We start from the raw sequence: 20,518 nt of genomic DNA, 5'->3' as shown, positions 1-20,518 counted from the left end.
CGAGCGCCTGCCCGGAAGCGGCCGCCACGTGAGCGGCGCTGCCAGCGCCCGCCCCGCGCGCTTGGGGAAACCGCGCTTCCGCCGCGGCCGCGCGCGCGCTGGCGCCCCCTGCAGGCGGGGCGGCCCTGGGGACAGCCCGCCGGTGTCCCCTGCCCGGCGGGAACGCAGCGCCGGGACTCGGGCTTCGTCTGGGATAGAGCTGGGATAGCAGGGCAGGAGAAGGGGTAGGCACTGATCCCGTTTCTGTGGCAACCAGTGGACAGCACCCGAGGGAATGGTCTGAAGTTGCGGCAGGGGAGGTTTAGGCTGGATGGAAAAAGTTTCCTCAGCCAGAGGGTGCTTGGGCACTGGAACAGGCTCCCCCAGCCCAAGAACCAGCCTGAATTCAAGGAATGTTTGTACAAGGCTTATGGTGACTCCTGGGGTATCCTGTGCAGGACAGACCGCTGGCCAGAAGCTGAACTCGATGGTTTCTGCAGGTCCCTTCCACCTTGTTTTATTCTGTGGTTCGGTGAAGATGTACTCCCCCTGAAGCACGGCTGCTCCAGCACCACAGCAGACAAGACAGCATTAATAATAACCAGCACCCAGTCCTGTGAGACACAGCTGAGGGAGCTGGGTTAAATAACCCAGCTGGAGAAAAGGAGGCTCAGGGGGACCTTTATGACTCCCTACAATCCCCTGAACGGTGAGAGTAGCCAGGTGTGGGTCAGCCTCTTCTCCCAGGCAATCGGCGACAGGATGAGAGGACACAGCCTTAGGATGTGCCAGGGTAGTGTAGGCTGATCTCAATAAAATGTGTAAAACCTAGATGAAGCTTTATGGAAAATTGATTTTCTCTTGGTTTATTTTTTCTTGTTATTGCCTGACTTTTAATTATGTTAATTCTCTAGTCACCTCAGAAGTCTGCCTCGCTGTTATTGTGAGAAATCAAAAAAGTATAATATTAAAAAAGCCAACAGTATTATTTAAATATTTAATTATTTAATTATATATATATATAATTATTTAATTATAAATTATTTAAATATTATCAGTAAAGATAATGCCTTTTTTTTTTCCTTACGTTGCAGTACTGGCAGAAATAAAACATTAAAATATATTTTGGAATAAATATGCAGTTTTCCATTAGTATAAGAATACAACAAGCCATCACAAAACAGAGGTGGACACAAGAACAAAATAATACAATGCTTTTTCAGCCTCTATTTGTACCAGGTAAGAAGGAAAAAAGCAAAATAAAAACCACTGTACAGCTGAATGGACTGTGTTGGACTGTATTCTTTGAAAACATTTCCAGAAGCATACACTTGGTGACTCCTACCCAGTCTTTGAGAGGTACAGCAGCACTCTGCAGCACACCATTCAACCATTTTATGTCACTGTACTGCAGATCTAGGAGTCTTTTCTTTATCAGCAAGCTCCTCCTGCACCCAAGCAAAAAAAAAATCCACCTCAAATTCAAGTTATTTCAACTTTATTGTACCTTTATTTGGAATGATTCCACAGTAAGAGGAAAAAGAAGCTGTCTCAAGAGACAGCCATTTACAAAAGCTGAATAATCTGATTTTATTATTTTATTACAAAGATGGTTCTGCACCTTGATAATAAAGAGGAAAAAGATGTTTCTTCTTTTATTTTCAGAATTCAGAATTTTTACTGATCAAGTTCACTTTCATTAAGCAGGCATTAACACTGTTCCTATACAGAGGAAATGGACTGTAAGAACTCTGGTTCCATCTCTGTCTCTGGTAAGAACAGTTTTAGACACATTTCAGAAATTCCTCAGAGTATCTTTAAAACAGTGATTTAATTTGTCCATTAACTGTTTTTCTTCTTGGGTTATATAGTAAAACTCATAAATTTTGTTACTGCTTTCTTTATTACCTTAGTTTTATTGCATCTTGCATTCCATGGTATGAAGATGTGAAACCATCAAGGATGAGGAATCTCAAATTCCATCCAGATCTCAAAAAAAAAAATAAGTTAACACTAAAAAGTTCATTTACCATCTGGCCCCAGCATGTCTAAATTATACCAGTATTCAGCTGCAAAGCTGAGGAGCTTTAATTAGAACCACTGAATGCTACCCAGCATCACAAGCAGGAAGTGAATTTTAATTACACAGCCTCACTTTAAAAAAATATTTTTTCTCAAGCAAACTAATTTATAACCACTTAAAACTTTTTTTCACCCTCCTATAAAAGTAGAAGTCATTCATGATTTAATAAGACAAGTACATTCAGTCAGAACCAGTGCTACTTTAGTTGGAAAAAAGTTCATGTTAAAGGACAGTATAACCCAGCTTTTAGTTCATACTCATACTGGCAGTACAGAAGACAAAAGATACTTTTGCCACCACCTCAGTGCCTCTTAGCCAGAGCCTGGTTACACCTGTTGGGATTTATCTCTAAATTTGCAAAACATACCTAATTTCTACTAACTCTGCTGAAGCTTCTATGCTCCCTAAATTGGCTGTAATCTGGGCACTTCTCACTTCAGCACTGACTTTTATTATTACTTTTAATCTTATTAAGAAAAAAATGTGGAGACCTATTCATAACCTGATATGGGAAACGGGTTTTGATTACAAATGCTTTTTAGTCAGTCTCAGCAGCCACAGGGAATAACTGCCAAGTATTTGTTGTAGGATGAGTTTGTAGTGCTGAGTGCAGTAGTTCATTCTGCTGATAATTCTTTGTAAAAGAACCAACAAGAAGATCAGACTGACAATGTAAAGTATTTAATAATACTGAAGAAAACACATTAGCTGTTTTAAAAAGCTGTTTTAACACAGAAAGAATGAACATGAGCTTTACAACCTTTCCCCAATACAGAACTTTCAGCTAAATGGAGAAATAAATAACAAGAATATAAAAAAAAAGTTGTTAATTTAATTTTAAAAACACTGTAGAAAACTTAAACATAACAAAATACCTCCACTGAGGTCAAATGAAGTAAAACAGCAAACTTACAGAAAGTAAACATTACTATATTATCTCTATTAAGTACCATGTCACTGTGTGCTGCCATTGCTTGGTCCCCTCAGAGTTCCACTTTCAGTCAGGATCCTTATAACATTTGGTATATCAATTCCTTAGTTAAAGACAAGCAAACAAACAAAACCAGAAAATAAGCAATTTTATAATAAAATTCACTTAAAACCACAAATTATGCTGAAACATTCAGATATTGAGATGAGTTTTGGATCTTTCCTTATTAAAAGAAAAATACCTTAATTGAGAACAATCAGTATGTCCCTGGAAACTGTAAGCTTTCCTACATTGTACTCATCTTCAATGTTCTTTTTTAACCTTTATGATTCTAAACACACTCTGAGAAGCTTAGAAATGTACACAGCTCTAAAGAGAGAGCAGTAGTTGGTTGAATATGTGGGAAGGTTTAATAGCTGGCACTTATTAGAAAGTTGCAGGCAGAAGAGAGACTACTTGTCTCTGATTCATTACTATTTCTATGTTACTGTGCAAGTACATTTCTTGCAGGAACTAGTAAATAAAAAATTCTTTACTGCTGGTTTTCACAAAAGTAGCATTTTCCCACTTATAGCACATACAAGATTCTAATTTTCTAATAACAATATCTTGGTTTTAGTTTACTGTCTCTCATCATGTAAATGTTGCTATGCAAAAATGAGAGAATTAAAAAAAAAAAACAACCCAAACAGCAATTATTAATGCCTTTATGAGAAGGCAGCTATTCTGAATTACCATTCCTAAACTGGATCCTGCAAAAGTTAGAGGTTGGGAAAAAAGAATTCCCTTCAGCCCTCCTTAATATCTCAAATTCGACCCATATAAGTCCTTAATATTTCACAGAGCTAATAAATGATGTGATGCATATGTTTATATATGTGTATGTGTGTACATGTGCATGCAAATTACCTCTGAAAGCTGGATTTGATGCTGCTATTTTGTGCAGGGTAGCAGTAACTTCTTCAGCATTCATATTTCTTACACTGTTCAAAAACTCAGTCGTGATGTTCTTCTCATATACTGTTTCCAAAGAGCCTGTTGAGAAGTTTTGGGATTCATCTTCATTGCCTGGTAAGAACTGCTTAGCTGATTGGCTGCTTGAGTAGTCTAAAAAGGAAATACTGTTTTTTAGTAAAAGAGGATTCTTAAGAGTCTTCATTACTTATTTCTCTAAATAATGCTTTTCAAAACAAGCATTTCCAGTCTGGCATAGCAGCATTGCTGGTGTGGTTATCATCTGACTTTGCTACATTTTCAAACCACTGAGAGTCAAGAAGGCTTTCCAGTTACAGAAAATCCTGGAGAAACAAGGGTGGGGAGGTAGGTGAAAGCTATTTCCATTACACTTACAAAAAGGGAATAAAAGTTTCAAATCTCATATATTCAAAGTCCCTGCAATTTTTACTATTACCATTGTAAAAATTGAGGTTTTCAAGAGCTAAACTTTATAGAAAAACTAGAAAATTGACGCCATACAGGAAAAAAAAAAAAAAAAAAGATCCCACAAAATAGCTTCACTAGTATTCTGGGTATCTTGCCTTTCCAAGCATAGGATTGTATTTCCTAGGTTTAAGAAAAACAGCTATTTCTTTCTATCAGAAGAAAATTACCTCCAAGAAATCCAGGATTATTTTAAAAAGTTAGACAGAAGTACTGAGGCCAAGCAGCTGGAGTATTCAGGTATTAAAGAGAATTATCCATCCTCTACCACATAACTTTCTACTAACATCTTGACTTGACTAAATGTGCAGGAAACATCTCCTTCATCAAGAAGGGAAAAAAATACTGGAGGAAAAAAAAAAGCCAAAGAGACTTTGAAAGTCTCCTTAGAAACATTTGCCTTTGAATACAGGAAAGTCAGAGTTGCTGCTAACTCAATTTCTCCCCAAATCCTACAGTTTCAGGATCTTTAGATTTTAATAGTCTTCTCTTCCTAATATTAGTAGAGGATGGGGGAAAAAGCTATTCATTTATGCTCCTTGACTCTGGCTTTATTCTGCTCTTAAGCACTGCTTTTAGAAAAGCAGGAAGAAAGGCTTACCATCATTTATGCAAGGTTCAGTGTTAAGATTGAACCATATTAAAGACTGCAAAGCCAACATTACCAGTGTCAGAGACAGTAATATCTGCTGAAGTCTGGCCAGGCTGTTCTGTGGAATATTCTAGTGCTGCTTCTCCATTATATCCAGCATCCAAATGCATCTAAGTTTAAATAAAAAAAAAAAATTAAAATCTCATCAGGACAACGTCTTGGAAAAATGAGCTACTACATTTTGAATGATCATAAGCATAATAAAAGATTTCTGCTACCAAATCTGAAAAATCAAGTATTTCTTTGCAAATCATAGTGCTAACAACTTCTATGTATACACTGCCCATCATATCTCTCTGTATCTTGTAGGTTAGGAGTTATTTCATTTAGAACTTGATAACTTTATTGTTTTGTAACATGTCAGCAGCCTCAGAAAAGTACTTTAAACACCTCCATATGTACTGCCTATGTAAAGATAAATCAGTCACAAGTAATAGCAGAGAGGGGGAAAACTGGGTTTCTAATAATGGAAGAAGAATGAGACCTCAGAAAGAATAGTCCAAAGAGTAGGACAAGAAGTTGTGTAAGAAAAAAATTTCATGTCACTTGTGTAACTGCATGGTGAATAAAGCCTGGGAACAGAAATGGGATATACAGAATAGGAATGTTAGGCAAGTCAGTAGAGATGAGAAAAGCTTAAGTTAGAATTAAAACCAAAAGTAGCAGAAAAACTTAGATGTAAGGAAAAGCATGGGAAAAAAGTGACAGCTTTTTTAGTTTCTATTAACAACAACAGAAAAGTTAAAATTTTACCCTGTCATTGCTACCAACATTTATGCATTTAATGAGAAAAACTTATAATACAGTCTCCGCAGCATTTTTTGTTTTATTGTAGGTATCAAATATTATTTATATAAATATATTTATACTTATCTATAATAATAAAAACACACAATCACAGGAATCTACAGGTTTGTAGAACAAAACCAAAGCTAAATCTGAATTACTTTGTTTGATGCAGCCTGCTGACGATATTCCACCAGTGCACTTGTGAGAGTCTGTGTAACTTTCAGGATAAATGAAGCATCATCTTCATTCAGTATCTCAAAACTTTGCTGGGAAAAAAAAAAAAAACAAAAAAAAAAGAAAAGAAACAAAACAACCCACCATAAAACATTTTTCCTCAGAAAAACGGAAGTATCAAAATTTATAAACAAACCTGCAGGAACCTCGTTTTCTCTGTGTCTCTACCCTTCTGCCAGACTTGCATGGAATTACAAAGCAAATACAGTTTTTATTTTTAATCCAATAAATGGGGGGAGGAAGATGGAAGAGAATCCTAAGAGAAGGAAGATGCAGCTACCCAACACAATCATTTGAAAAGGAGTAACACAAAAATATGCCTGGGAATATATGGAAGATAACGTTTTTCCTTAAGTATTTTGATCTCTTGCAAAGATGCCTGCATACAAATGAATGTGTTTACTTTCCCTGAGGCAATATAGTCATAACCTATTTCTCCAGAATGTAGCAAAAAGAATGCTATTGAATTTGAAATTACATGCTGCCTTGCCTTACATTAACCTTCTTTTCCCCTAAAAGTCTGAGGAAAAAGCAGTCTTGAAGCTGTGAAGCTCTACTAGAGAAGCAAGCTCTAGCACCAACAGCACTCACAGAGAGGGCTACATGTGTCACCCTCTTGTCTACACCAAGAAAGTTCTGCTGAAAACACTTTATTGAGGACAAAGTAACAGAACTCCAGATGTGTCTAACAGATCAAAGTCTGCTGGATTGGAAACAAACACCTTTAAACACACCAGACAGTGGAAAATAAAAACTTAGCATTAAGTTCATATGAGACGGTGTAACAGGGATTGTATTACATTTTTAACAATAATAGAATTTCTGTCTCCTGTTTTGCACAAGTCATATTTAATGAAGATCTTGTCAAAAGCTAGTAGAAAAAGAAGACTAAATTGTAGCAAGGAAAGCTTTGCTATGCAGTAATAAAAGAAATATAGTATGGATAATTATTGGACAGCTTTACAGAATATGAACATTAAGTACAAAAATGATACCTGTAAAATTACTTTTCAACAACTGAACAGAATTCTATTGTTCTGACACTGAGCCAGGGTGGGGGTGAAGCCCCATTTTAAATGCACAACTTGCATTTTATTTCTTGAAAATCCCTCCTTTCCTTTTTATGTATCTCTGATATTTGTCTTCATTCTGCTTATTTTCATTACTGAATTACATCTTTCCCAATTCCTCATTTGAAAATTACAGACCAGTTATAGAAACAAAGGAGAAAAAAGGTTTTAAAAGGTCACATTATCTAAACATGTAGCTAAGGAGTGAAGCAAAGATATAGTTGAAAAGAATGAATTTTCAATGCAGATAATTCCTCTGACAATAAACCAATACTTTGGCAAAAACAATGTCTAGAAAGTTGAAAATTAATAGACATATTATAAATTCAGTGACATTCATTTTATTCTGAATCCTGCCTTCTGGAAAAATGGTAATCTGTTAGATACCAGACTGCCTACATTCTGCCTTTCATTACTTGTTACTTTGTGGACTTAGCAAACCAGTGATTTCTGGTTTTAGTTTTTAATTTTTTTTTTTTTTCAAAACTTATCTTACAAGCTAAGATTTAACACTCACCAAATAATCCAATAGTTCTTCTTGACTAGTGAATTCTTCAGGATTTGCTGTAAATTCTTGCTGTTAACATACAAAGAAAGAGGTCCTGAGATCTATTATATCTAGTAAATACAAATAAACAATAGTAATTATGGTCACTCTAAAATTCAAATTGTTTGTGCTGTTATGAAATGTGTACATAGATTTTCATAACAAAGTAGGAAAAAACTTCTGTTAATAGTTTTGTCTTGGTAACTTCGTAGCTAAATTATTGTGAATAATATTAATTTCAGTAAGGAAACACCATTGCCAATCATATATTAATTATTTCCCCAACTATTTGGAAACTGGAGTAACCCATTAACATAAAAAGTATTCACCTCAGCTTCCTTATTTTCTTCCTCTGATTGTTTATTGGTCTCACACCTTAAAACAGAATAAATAAAACATTCAGTTGGCTAATCCAGCAAAAATGTATAGCCAGCCAATAACTGATAATCAGTTTAAATTCCTGACACACTACTACTATAGTAGTTCTGACACACTCTGAAAGAAAGGTCACATTATTTCCTCAGAGAAAACCCAGTCGTCCCAGATCAGCATAAAAATTATTTATGCAGTTTGGGTTTTTATTTAGTGTGATTATCTAGCATATAAACTCTAAAATCCAGAGTTAATAAAAAAGCTTGACATTGGTGGCAATTGCTGTAAGATTTTTGTACATATTGAAGCAAGACAAGGCTCCTAGTTACAACTGGATTTGTATCAGAACTCCATGAACTTGCCTTTTAAAAATTCAGCTATTAAAAATTACTGTTTTACAATGCAGTCACACAAATAATGGACATAAAAATATTCATATGGCTAAACAATCCTGGGACATATTTGTGCTGTTCTGCCATTACAACTACTACAGGTACATTCCATGCCTTTGCAAGCCCAGGCACCAGGGCTGAGAGTGGCTGGGTGTTTCTCAAATTAACCAAAACCATATGACTGCCAAGCCTAAGCACTCTTCTGCCTTGAAATGTTTCTGAGGAATCAAAAGTTTAGTAAAAGAAGACGATGATAAAACAATTTACAACTTCAGATGACAGTTCAGAAACTTAATTACAGAGAAATAACGAGTCATAGAAATTCTCAGATAGACATTGCAGAATCTTTAAGTGAAAACAAACTGTCACTGAGGATCTGATCTTAATTCTTTTAAGACACTACATACTGAGTTCATATCTTCTCAGTAGTCTCACAAAAACAAATAGTAAAGGAACAAGCTGAAGTCCTAATTTAGTAATTAACTTCCAAGTCAGTCTCTCACCAGGCTGCTAATAATCACCCAGAATCCATCTGAACCAGATTAAAAGAAAAACATTAGGTGATATTCCAAAGGAAGTTGTTCTTAAAATTTAAAACTACCAGCCAGCACAATGAAGATCAGTTCCAGGCAGAAATAGACCTCAGCATCTCCAGATGTGGATAGCTGAGCTTTTACTCGTTTCCTATTCTTGTTTCCATGAACTAGTTCAGATTCAGAACTGTTAGCTATTTGATAGCCAATAAGTAAACACAAAGATCCATAAACCTGGATTTGAGTCTGGCTTCAACTGATGATTTCCATAATGGTAGCTCCACAGAGGCAAGTCTGAAAAAATTTACTTCGGGAACATGAAAATTTTTCCTTTAACAATAAGCAAGCAAAAGGCATTAGCCCTCCATGTCTGGGAGATATTTTACTGGTTTAAAGTGAGAACACATTCCTAAGGAATGCCATTAAGAAAAAAAACAACTAACCAAATAATTGGAACAAAAGTTCTGTGTTTGGATTGATGCCTGCATATCCCTTACCAATTGGCCTCCTGTGGCTGCTGGTGCTGCACAAGGATGACCAATGCTGGAGATGTCCTCCTCACACAAAGACTGACAGCTACTCAACTCACAACTCTGTTACTAATAAGATGCTCACAAGCAACAAGCACAGTGTCACCAGTTTAGAACACAGCTGTTCCTTTGAAACACTGATTGTTCCTCCACAGAAACTGTAAAGAAGGAACCCTGTTTCAACTATTACTGATTGTCTTTCCCTTCTAAAATCAGTTGGAAAAAAACCACCCTAACTATCTGACATGAACCTGTAAAAGAGGCAGTTTTAAAATATGAGGAAACATTCTTTTTTAACATTTTGAGCAACTATACTTTAAGGATAATAGTTAAATACAAAAGTCAGCTGCATCCAAAGCAAAGTCTGAGGTTACTTCACACAGACCAGGTTTCCTGTTGAAGACAGAAGTTTACAGCTGAGCACAACTTCAGAAGACACAGATTTTACTATGCAAATCCAATACAGACAATTGTCATGTACAACATTTTCCTTTAAGTTAAATGGATTTGAAGGTGGTGATTTTTTTTCTTTTACCTTTCTGAGTTATTGTCTTCACTGCTTTCAATAACATTATTAGGTTCAACCTGTTCATCTGGTTTTGCCTGTTCTTCCTGCCTTTCTTCATTCTCCTCCTGAACATTATTTTCATCTAAATCAATAAAAAATGTATTAAATAATGTTTTCCAAGTGTTTTAGTTTTAAAAATATTCTAAACAAAGAATACTTCTGAAGACAACGTCAATAAAACCTAAAAGTGGAAGAAAAGTATCTTCTGAACAAGTAAAATAAAAATTGAACCTAAAACATCTGTAGAAGTAGAATGTTTTTTTCCCAAACACAGGGATTATTTCTTCCATTGCCACAAACCCCAAGGCCATCCACACAACTCTGCAAATTCACCTCTATAACTCAGCTGTGGAAGCCACAAACAGGCACATGCAGTAGTAAATAATTCATACACTGGTCAAAAAACCCAAAACATTCATGAAATAATTTTTCCTCTTACTTTGAGTAGGGTCTGTCAGTTTCTCATCTTCATCATCTGTTTTTTCTGCATTATTAGGGGGCACATCCACATGCTGAACTTTAGCATTTGAAGGGCTATCCTCTGCAAGAGCTAAACAAACATGCTTGAAATGTAGCACAATGGACATTATCTTGATAGAGGGGGGTTCTAGTGCTGCACTTCAATTTCACCTAGTTCTGTTTCTATGCAGTAGTACTTACAAACACCAAGAATAATTTTATAATTTTATAACAATTTTATTTCATATTTATGATGTGACAGCATGTAAAATATGATCAGCAACAAAGTTTAAAGTATTTTATACCCTGGTTATAATTACATGCCTGCATTTTCTAAAATATGTAAATACTATAAATGTAGTAGAATGCCACCAAGTCACATGCAAAGTAAGACACATTAACCAACAGGTTACAGTCCAGAAATCTAATTTGAATAGGTCACAACTTATTTCAGACCACTTTCCTAGATTCAAAATGGCTATTTTTCCTCTTTGGAGTACAACACTGCTAATTTAGATGACTTCATTATTTCTACTGAGCTATTTTATGGTACCATTTTCATGCTAATATATGTTAAGTACATTAGTTTTAATTCAAATCTTTATTTTCAGGCAATGTGAATCATAGCAAAGTTTAGCAATTTCCTCAAGTGGCATTCAGTCATACTGTCCATCCATTTGGACAACATTGTACTACAATGAGTTTTAGAACACTAAACTGAGTGAGGGAATCTCACAGATACCACATTCCTACATTTTTCTGAGTATCAATGGCTAGTAAAAAAATTTTCTTCCAGAGGTAAGAGCTATAACTGTGCTTTAAGAATTTTGTGTGGCTTTCTGTACTGCAAATTAACTACTAGCATAGAGCCCCAACCTGCTCCTTTTGTCCAGTTCACCAAAATGCTGGTGAGTATCTGGCACTTCAGAGACTACCCTGGGCAATTTGCACCCCACTGATCACACTTACATTCTTGCCATTTCCTTCTCACTGTTCGAGCACTTGTAACAACCTAAAAATAAAACCCATATATGGTTATTTTGTGGATAAAATTATTTCATAGATATTTCATCAGCATTAATTTTTTTTTTTTTTTAGGACCAGTAGTGTAAAACGTGTGTAAATCCTTTAATGGATATTCAAAAAGTCAGTAAGTTAGTTACCTGGACATTTATTTACCACAAATAAATTTCTTCTAGAGCTTAAAAAAAAAAGAAAATTAAATAGCTGGTTTCAGGAGATACAGCAGTAAAATTAAACCATGTTACATACACTTTGTTTGAAAGTTCCTTAAATTAAGAATGGATTACTATGGATGTAATAAACTACCTAGGGAAAAAAAAAAAAAGGTCTACAAAATATAGATGGAAGTAAGTATTTCCATATCCATGAACATAAATCTTGAGTAAAATAAACAGTCTCAAGTCAAAAAGAATTTTAAGTGGGTCAAATGAAAAAGTTGTTGCCAACAGCTGCTTTTCTTTTTAAGCAGAGGTTAAAAATGAAGGATATGCAGACAGAATGGATTTGATCATCTGAAATCTCTGCTGCTACAGCATTCATTCTTGACTCTGTCTTACAAAATTCCCAAACTTGTTTTTTATCAGAATAGGCTAGGAATAAACCAGGCTCTAATCCTTGAGCCTAAGTGTGACAGTATCACACAGAAAAAAATACAGGCCTTTTTTCAGATGGCCAGGGCACTGCCAGCTTTAACATAAGAACTCTACTTTGGAAGGAGATATCTGTGCACATTATGTAGTATTAGCAAGGCATCTTATCAAGAAACACTGCTGACAGAAATTGAAATTGATGGAGAAAACAAAAATAACGTGTACCACAGTGGGCAACTGGTGGTAAGATGCACCTCAAGAAGAAACTTCACCAATATCCTGTCCACATAAAGGTATTATAAATAATACTGCAGTGTAAGTATCAACAGAGAGCAATATGATGGTATCTCCACAAGAATATGTTTCTTAGGGTGCAGCTCCCTAAGATTTTAAGCTTATGGCCCTTCTGTGATCCCATAGCACTGCTGATAATCTCCTGTCAACATGAAAATTCCCACACTTCCATCTGTACTATCAGAAATTTTACCTAGCTCCCCTGAGAATTGCCAGGAGCTGTTTACAAAACAGAAACTATTCAGAAAAGTTATAAAGGCAGTTTCCTAGCAACAAAGATACAACTTATTTTACAACCACACAGAGATAAAAACTGATTAAATATTAGTATATATATTTTGTGTTATTTGTGCATTCAGGGAAATTTTGTCCAGAATAATTTTGGAAGAATTACTAAAATGACAAAAAACACCTGTAACAAAATTTTAAAAAGCAACACTTTCCTACCTTCCAAAGCAAATCTGCCCACCATAACAGAAATTACATTCTTTTTTTCTTTATTAAATATAAAGCTTCTGGAATTCTTAAGAGAAATGTACCTGTATTTGTTTTCTTCCTTCTTTCTTCTCAATTGTTAATCCAATTTGCCTAACTTTTCTATTCAGTTCAGAGCCTTTACACTTAACTTCATCAGATTGTGCTATCTCTGGATAATGTTGTCTCTAGAAAATAAAATCAGGTCTTTAAGTCACACAACTCCTTCCAGATCTACCACTGTTAATAATCATAGGAGATAAATCAATTTCTACATATACACAGTAAAACTTATTAGAATGGTTATGCACAGAGTAATTTAGGGAACTGAAGCCAAATCTTCAGCTCAAGACTGTGTTGACATTGAATGCTGAACTGGTTGCACCAGGCTTTGACTGCTTGGGTCTAAAAACTTTGGAGAGAGAGATTTCTCCCTTTCACTGGCCCTCACATGAAAAACTTCATGTCAAGTAGGAAAATCCCCTGCTTAAATTTATGTTCCTGCCAAGAAGCTCCAAAAAGGGTCTGGTTCTGCCTTCTTAATAACTTCCTCTGAAGTAGTGGAGGGTTACTGTTAGATCCCTCTGACACTTCTTCAGCCAGAAGAAACCAAATTACCTTAACTTCTCTTCACAGTACAAGTGTGCTTCAGCACCCTGACTGTCTTGGCAGCTCTCCACTGGACTAGCTCAATTTCATAAATAGCTTCCTTTCTGCAACAGCACAAAACTGAGCACAATACCCTGGATATGGCCTAGCAAGGACCAAGAACAGGGGAATAATCACTTCCTTTGATCTAGTGGCTGTACCCTTGTTAGTAGAGCCCAGCTTGCTGCTAGCCTTCACTGACACCAGGGTACACTACTTATCTTGAGCTTGTTATCCACCAGGACCTCCAGGCTCCTTTTTCAGCAGAGAAAATTCCAGTCATTTAGTCTCCTGCCTTTTCCACTACCTAGGGTTAATCCAGCTCAGGTGCATGATTGAAAAGTTATCCTTCACTAATTATTGTATTTGTATAGTATTTAAGAATTTAGCAGAAAAGCAGTTAACAAGTGTAAGATTCAGAATTGCAGGAAACAGTTTCAAGTAAGCAAGAAATGAAATAGCTGAGAACATCAAAACTCAGCATGTATATCTGAATTAATGACCAGAAACAGCATGGCATTTATGAAAACATCTCTGCAGATTCATAGCAGTACATCCAACATCAGGCCTAAAGCTGCCCCAAAATACCACGTGAACTCAGCTATCTATGACTTTAAGATATATTGAATGTAACTCCAATTTTGAGAGAGTTTTATGGGAAGTATCAAAATACTTCTCAGCATATTGCTTTCTCAGTTTTGTTAAAGCTAATCCTAAGCCAATATATTCAAGTACACCTTCAAAGACTGGGAGAGCCTCATTTCTCTAAACATATTGAAAATGATAATGTGCTTGAATATTTGTGAGTTGACATCAACCTCAAGAGCTTTGTCATAAAACAAGCAACAGAACAGACATGTCCTGTCTAGCCTCAAAATAGAACAGGAGTTGGGTTATCCCTCCCCTCATTCTAAGTCACAGTATCTGAATATCTAATACCAATCACTTATCTAATATGTATCATGTTCATTTAAAAATATGTTGCTTCTGAAAGATGGAATAGTTCCTTCATTGATCCCATTCTTTTATATAATACAAAAATCAGTGAAACATGTATTTCTAGTCCATTTTAGCTACAGATTTCATAACTGGTCAACCAAAACAGAATAAATTAAACTCTGTGTCAAGCAATGGACAGACTTACATATTACTGAGAGGAATTTTAAGTCTATTCATCACAGTTGCACGACTGCAATACAAAGATTTCCACAACAGCTTATGTAAAACCTTAATTTTGATTATTTTTTAATCAAAATATGACTAAGAAATTCTCTCCTTAAATCATTACATTAAAACAAACAAACAAACAAACAAACAAACACAAGAACTTACCAAGTATGCCAGTCTGTGCTTGGAACCACAAACATGCATGAACATGTTACTCAGTCCTGTTTTAAAGTAGCAGAGTTGACATTCATAGAGAATAGGAACATTGTCATTTGTTCGGTATTCTATTATGTATTCAAGTCCTGTATCAAAAAAAAAAAAAAAAAAAAATCAAACAACTTAGGAAATTTGATTTTTGCTGGAACAAATCGTAAGTGCTGGTTGCAAAAGAACTTATCTTAAAGCACTGACATATGAGGTAAAGATTACTACTGTATGTCAAGTACATCAATGAAGATTTCTAGAACCATCAGATATTTTAAATTTTGGGTATCTAGACTTTTTGAACATCAAAGGTATAAAACTGATGTGTTTAGGATGTCTTATGTTTACCACTCAAAAATTTAAAAAAAAATCCTAAAAAATAATAGCAACAATTGTTTTTTAACTATTTAGAAGGAAATGTATTTTAATATATGTCTCTACTTGTTTTTTCTGTCAACTCCTATCTCCCCTATGCTGGATGGGTAGTTAAATTGCAAAGAGCCACACTGATCTTTTAAGTTAAAGTTCATTTCTGTCATATCACTTTAGATTGTTTCTAGAGAATATTGTCAGCATGAAATATCCAACCAAATATGTTCCAGACCAAATCCAACGATTTTGTCACTACAATCTGGCACTTCCATACCATACTATTGGGCACTTGCTGTAACCACAAGAAGATTTTGTTACATATTACCTAATTTCACATTTTAGAAAACTGATCTGTACTCTTTAAAGGTAAACATCACAAAACCAAACAATTACAGTATTAAATGCCCTCACCAAGTGCAGGTTCTGAATCTTTACATGTATTAAGCTGCTCTTCCAATGTCCGTCCATGAAGCTTCTCTGGCTCAAGAGGCACTGTAAGAAATTCATATATACAAGTGAATCCCTGCTCATACATGGTCCCACATCACAAATTAAGTCAAATAAATTAATTTGTTATAAAACATTATCCCCCCCCATCTTATTTTCACTCTTTTTAAAGCATTTGAGTCGGAAAAAAAATAAGTATTATTACAAAATATTACTGCAGATTGAAAATACAATGATCAGAAATGAATTCTCAATGAGAATGCTAAGATGTGGACATCACTTGTAATGTTGTACTTCAACATTTTTTTATTTCTTTCACTTTTTTTTTTTCAGGGAGGTGTGGGGAGAGGCATTAAGCATTCTTACCAAAATCAGGAAGTTTTGCAGGTGTTTTCACTTTCTTCCCTAAGCAACTTTCTGTTTTAACTAGAAAAAGAAGAAAATAAAAGAATCCAAAAGAAGTGGAAATAAAATTGTTAGTGCAATTGAAAGAGCAATTTGGAAAAATAACTGACTACTTTCAAAAAAACTCTGCACTTTTGTTGATATGAAAAAACTAAGTTATGTTTAGTTTTGAATATGCTAAAAGATTTTTTTTCACAGATTTATAGACCATTTTGAGTTGGAAGGGACCCACAAGGAACATCAAGTCCTGTACAAGTCCCTGCTCATACATAGTCCCACATCACAAATTAAGTCAGTTATTAGAAAACATTATCCCCTCTCAAACTTATTTCCACTCCTTTTATAGCATTTCTGTTGCAAAAATTAAGTATTATTACAAAACATTACTGCAGACTGAAAAATACAATGAACAGAAATGAACTTCCAGTGACCTGCTAAGATCTGGACCTCACTTGTAATATTGTACCTCAACTTTTTTTTATTTCTTCCACTTTTTGGTTTTTTTGGGGGGTAGAGGGAGAGGCATTAAACATTCTTACCAAAATCAGGAAGATTCACAAGTGTGTTCAATTTCTTCTCTAAGGAACTGTCGGTTTTAACTAAAAAAAAAAAAAAAAACAAAAACCAAACAAAGAAGAAAACAAAACAAAACTAAAGTCCCACAGAAGTGGAAATAAAATTGTTAACATAAAGAATAACTTGGTAAAATAACTGATTAAGTACTTTAAAAAAACTCTTTGAGCTTCTGTTGACATGAGAAAACTAAGCTATGTTTAAGTTAAGGTTTGAATGTGATAAGAGATTTTTTTTTCACAGATTCACAGACTGTTCTGAGTTGGAAAGGACCCACAACAATCGAGTCCTGTACCCATGACCTTGGTGTCATTAGCACCATGCTCCAAAAGATGCACAAAAAACATTCACAGCAAACAACAACAATTATTTAATGTCGGGTAATTCAATGAAGCAGGCAGAGAGGAAGATCAATCAAGCTCAATGTCTCTAAACATCTCAGGGCATCCAAGATTTTCAGGACATTTGTTTCAGCAGCATACAGCTGCTCAATATTTCATCACTTAAATCTCTTTAGCAGTCCAAAAAAAGAGCATTTTGGTGCATCATGAAACCAAATCAGGAGAACAATTGCAAATGTAGTTAGACCTTCACTTCTTCTGGAACTAGATCAGGTCATCAAGACCCAGGGAAGGTTTAATGATTTATTAAACCTATTAAAAGTATTAAAAATATCTTAATCAGCAAAGCAAATCAACCCCTTTTCAAAAACAAATATAAAGTTATTTCTACATGTTTCAAGAAGCACACATTTTTAAATTATATTTCAAATTTTGAAGGTCTCTAATGTCTTGAATTCTTTAGGGTTTCTCAAAAATGTAATGTAGGTGATTTTTTAGTATTCTAGCTTGTTAACTTTGCATACCTCTTGCTCACATTACTGATTGAATAGGCAGTTATATCACTAAAAAAGCACAAATCTTGAGAAAGTGTTTTTCTCATTTGTTTCATAAACAACTACATTGGGGTGGGGAGAAAGATGCAGGAAGCAAAAAATCTTGCACTTACCCATGCCATGAACTTTCAATGCTTCTTCAATCTAAATTACCAAGTTATCAACCAACAAAGAAGAAAGCCACGTAAGAGTCAAAAAACATCAATGCAAAGCTTTCATTATATGTAAAGTAAGTTAGATTAATACCAAGAGCATAGACTATCTCCAGTGAACAATTGCTTGAAAATGAAAAAAGAGAAACATCCCTTTATCTTCTGGATATTGTCTATGATTTAAGTAATTCCATTCTTCCTTTATTAACAGCCATGTATTCTCATGTATTGTCTTTACTAGACAAAGTTGTAACATTTTCTGGCAGGACTAATGTACAAAACCAAGTTCTACTTTATCACAGTAGGAAAGCCAGTAAATTAGCAAAACTAGTTAAATGTCTGAAATTGTATGTTTCAACACCACACCAAAAACTAGATTTCAAATCCCATAATCTATTGCTAAATAAATTGGTAAAATCAGACAAAAAGTGCATTCAAAAGCTGATCTTACCGTCTTGTGTTTTGTTCCAAGGAAGTGAGTCTGCAAGTTTAATGCAGAAGAACACCAGATTTTGCAAATCTAGATTAAAGAGAAGTATTTTGATCATTGCATACAGACCAGGAGAAATAAAATACCACTGTTATCAAATAGATCTACTATCAAACTGATGGGACAGGTTAAATTCGACAAAAATACTACTACTTCAAAGACAAACTAGAGCAGCCTCCTAAAACTGAATTTTATAAGGCTTCAAGACCACCAAAACACAGTGGAATGAGCCACAGCCTCCACATCACATAAGAATTTCAGATGCTCCAAAACTCTGCAGTGATCCCATAACACTTTCTGTGCAGGCACGAGTGGATAAGACAGATCCAAGACCTTCTCACACTCTAGAGGATGGGTGAGCCACAGGCATGGCATAATTGTGACAAGCCAGGGCACCTGCCTGACACTTTCTCTGAGCACTTCGGGGCCTGCTCGCTCCCTTTAGAAAACTTCCCCATCACAGCTGTTTAATACCTGGGCCAGTTCAGAACAGGAGCAGACTGGGCTTAAATTCACATGAATGAACAGCAGCAACCCAACTATTTTCTTCTCCTCTAAAAATCCCAGTGTGCTTTAAAAAAACAGCAATAAACCCGACAACCAGAGAAATCAGGATTTTTCTGATTGTTCTGAACAGGAGCTACATTTAATAATCTATTTTTAAAAAGAATGCCTCTCTTTAGAAACATAATATTATTCATTTTAATAAGCAATTCTTAACACACATCCAAGTGAAACAAGACAAAATCACCAAAATAAGTTCAGCTCCAGTATTATTTATCAAGCTTGCTCAAGAGGAAAAAAAAAAAACGTTCACACTCGGTTGAGTACAACTTTGTTCCACCAAAATCACTTAGTATTAGTTACAAGTTTCGGTAAGTAATACTTACATTGCAGTAAAAGGGATTTACTTGCTTCTTTGTTTCATTTTCAGGGTCCATATTCAGTCTTTAGATGATAAAAAAACTCTAGGAAAACAGCAGAAAGATGGCAAACTGTTGTTTTAGCTTCACAAAATTATTTACATTCTTGTTTTGCCTATATGAGCGTTGGGCACATTCCATCTTTAATTTATGCCTCGCCTTGAGTTATACTCAACCTTTAAATTTCCAGGCTATTGATCCTATTTTCAACTCGAGAGGAAAACAGCAGCATGGGAAGAAAAAACTGTTCTCTGCGAGCTTCCCTAGGGAAACATTAACGTCACCAGAAGATTACGCAGAGCAGAAACTAAGGAAACAAAAACTAATCCGGACCATTTCAAGCTTCCCCCTTCTTTCCCGGGATAGGAGAGCGCGCATGGGCCGGGACAGATGACACACACAGCGGGAACAGGAGGGACACGCTCCCACCGGGACCGCGGCGGCGAAACGAGGAGGAGGGAAGGAAGGAGGGAGGGAAGCAAAGGACTGAAGGAAGGGAAGCAGGGAGGCCCCGAGGCTCCAAGCCGCACGCCAAGAGCGGCACCACGCGGGAGAGCGCCCTTCCCGACGCTTCCAGCCCCGCCGGGATTGACAGGGACACAGATCCCGCCGTTCCGCCGCTGCACACAACTCACCGCGGCGGGCCGGCTGCGGCAGCTCCAGAGCCCGGAGGAGCTGCGGGCGCTCCCCGCTGCCGCACCGGCACCTGCCACCGGACCTGCGGGCGGGAGGCGGCGCGGGAGGAGGCGCGGGAGGGCGGCGGGAGCCCGGGCACGGCAGGGCACGGCACGGCGCGGCGCGGTACCGCGGGCCGGCGGCTCGGCACCGGCGGGAGGGGCGGAGGCGGGCCCGGGGCGCGCACCCTCCGCCTTCGCTTCCCGCGGCCGCCGCTGGGGGCGCTGGCGCGCAGGCGCGTCGGGCGCTGTCGGAGGTAAAGCCCGAGCTGGGTCCGCTCCCGCCGCACCGGGCCGGGGATTCCCCATCCCGCTCCGCTCCCGCGCCCCGCCATAGGGATGCCGGTGGGCACACCGCCCTAGGGACGTAGGTCCCGGCAACGCCCGGTGCCGGCGGGGCTGCTCACCCCTTCCTGGCGGCCGCGGGGTGTTCGCTCGCCGCTCCCCACAGCACACCCACAAACACGCACACGCGCTCGTTTCCCCGCGGCCGCACCCCCGCTGCGCCGCCGCACCTCGGGCGGGATCGCCCGGCCCGGTGTCCCCGCGGCACGGCGGCGTGTCCCGCGGGAGAGGCCGGCACCGCGCCGCCCGTGCTGCGGCGGGCG

The 20,518-nt window shown here is 37.2% G+C and overlaps 1 protein-coding gene across 6 annotated transcripts; it reads right to left on the bottom strand.

Annotated features, from left to right (window-relative positions):
• Positions 1-1,466: 1,466 nt before the first annotated feature.
• LOC306800015 (uncharacterized protein) lies at positions 1,467-20,119 on the bottom strand. Of its 6 annotated transcripts, XM_079301771.1 has the most exons (19): positions 19,872-20,119; positions 19,204-19,281; positions 18,275-18,343; positions 17,785-17,815; positions 16,743-16,802; positions 16,165-16,224; positions 15,763-15,843; positions 14,941-15,077; positions 13,026-13,148; positions 11,549-11,591; positions 10,560-10,670; positions 10,088-10,202; positions 8,055-8,100; positions 7,696-7,755; positions 6,033-6,140; positions 5,099-5,195; positions 3,903-4,100; positions 3,013-3,096; positions 1,467-1,968 (listed from the first exon to the last, which is right to left on the bottom strand). In XM_079301771.1, the coding sequence occupies exons 2-18, from the start codon at positions 19,252-19,254 to the stop codon at positions 3,017-3,019; spliced, it is 1,470 nt and encodes a 489-aa protein (XP_079157897.1). In that variant the 5' UTR covers positions 19,255-19,281; positions 19,872-20,119; the 3' UTR covers positions 1,467-1,968; positions 3,013-3,016. The 6 variants fall into 6 exon arrangements, with proteins under 6 accessions (XP_079157897.1, XP_079157894.1, XP_079157893.1 ...); XM_079301768.1 differs by having other exon boundaries at positions 1,467-3,096; positions 19,872-20,089; XM_079301767.1 differs by having other exon boundaries at positions 1,467-3,096; positions 19,863-20,024.
• Positions 20,120-20,518: the final 399 nt, after the last annotated feature.

The sequence above is a fragment of the Erithacus rubecula genome (genome assembly GCF_903797595.1).
Source record: "Erithacus rubecula genome assembly, chromosome: 3".
Taxonomy (NCBI): domain Eukaryota; kingdom Metazoa; phylum Chordata; class Aves; order Passeriformes; family Muscicapidae; genus Erithacus; species Erithacus rubecula.
Note: the sequence above shows the minus strand (reverse complement) of the source record. Positions and strands in the feature narration are given on the sequence as shown.

Coding starts and splice junctions, on each gene's coding strand:
- LOC306800015 (XM_079301771.1), bottom strand. CDS start 19,254: ATGGACCCTGAAAATGAAACAAAGAAGCAAGTAAATCCCTTTTACTGC. Junction 16,225..16,742: donor TGTGAATCTTCCTGATTTTG/GTAAGAATGTTT, acceptor TTCTTTTTCTAG/TTAAAACAGAAAGTTGCTTA. Junction 5,196..6,032: donor AGCAGGCTGCATCAAACAAA/GTAATTCAGATT, acceptor ATTTAAACTTAG/ATGCATTTGGATGCTGGATA.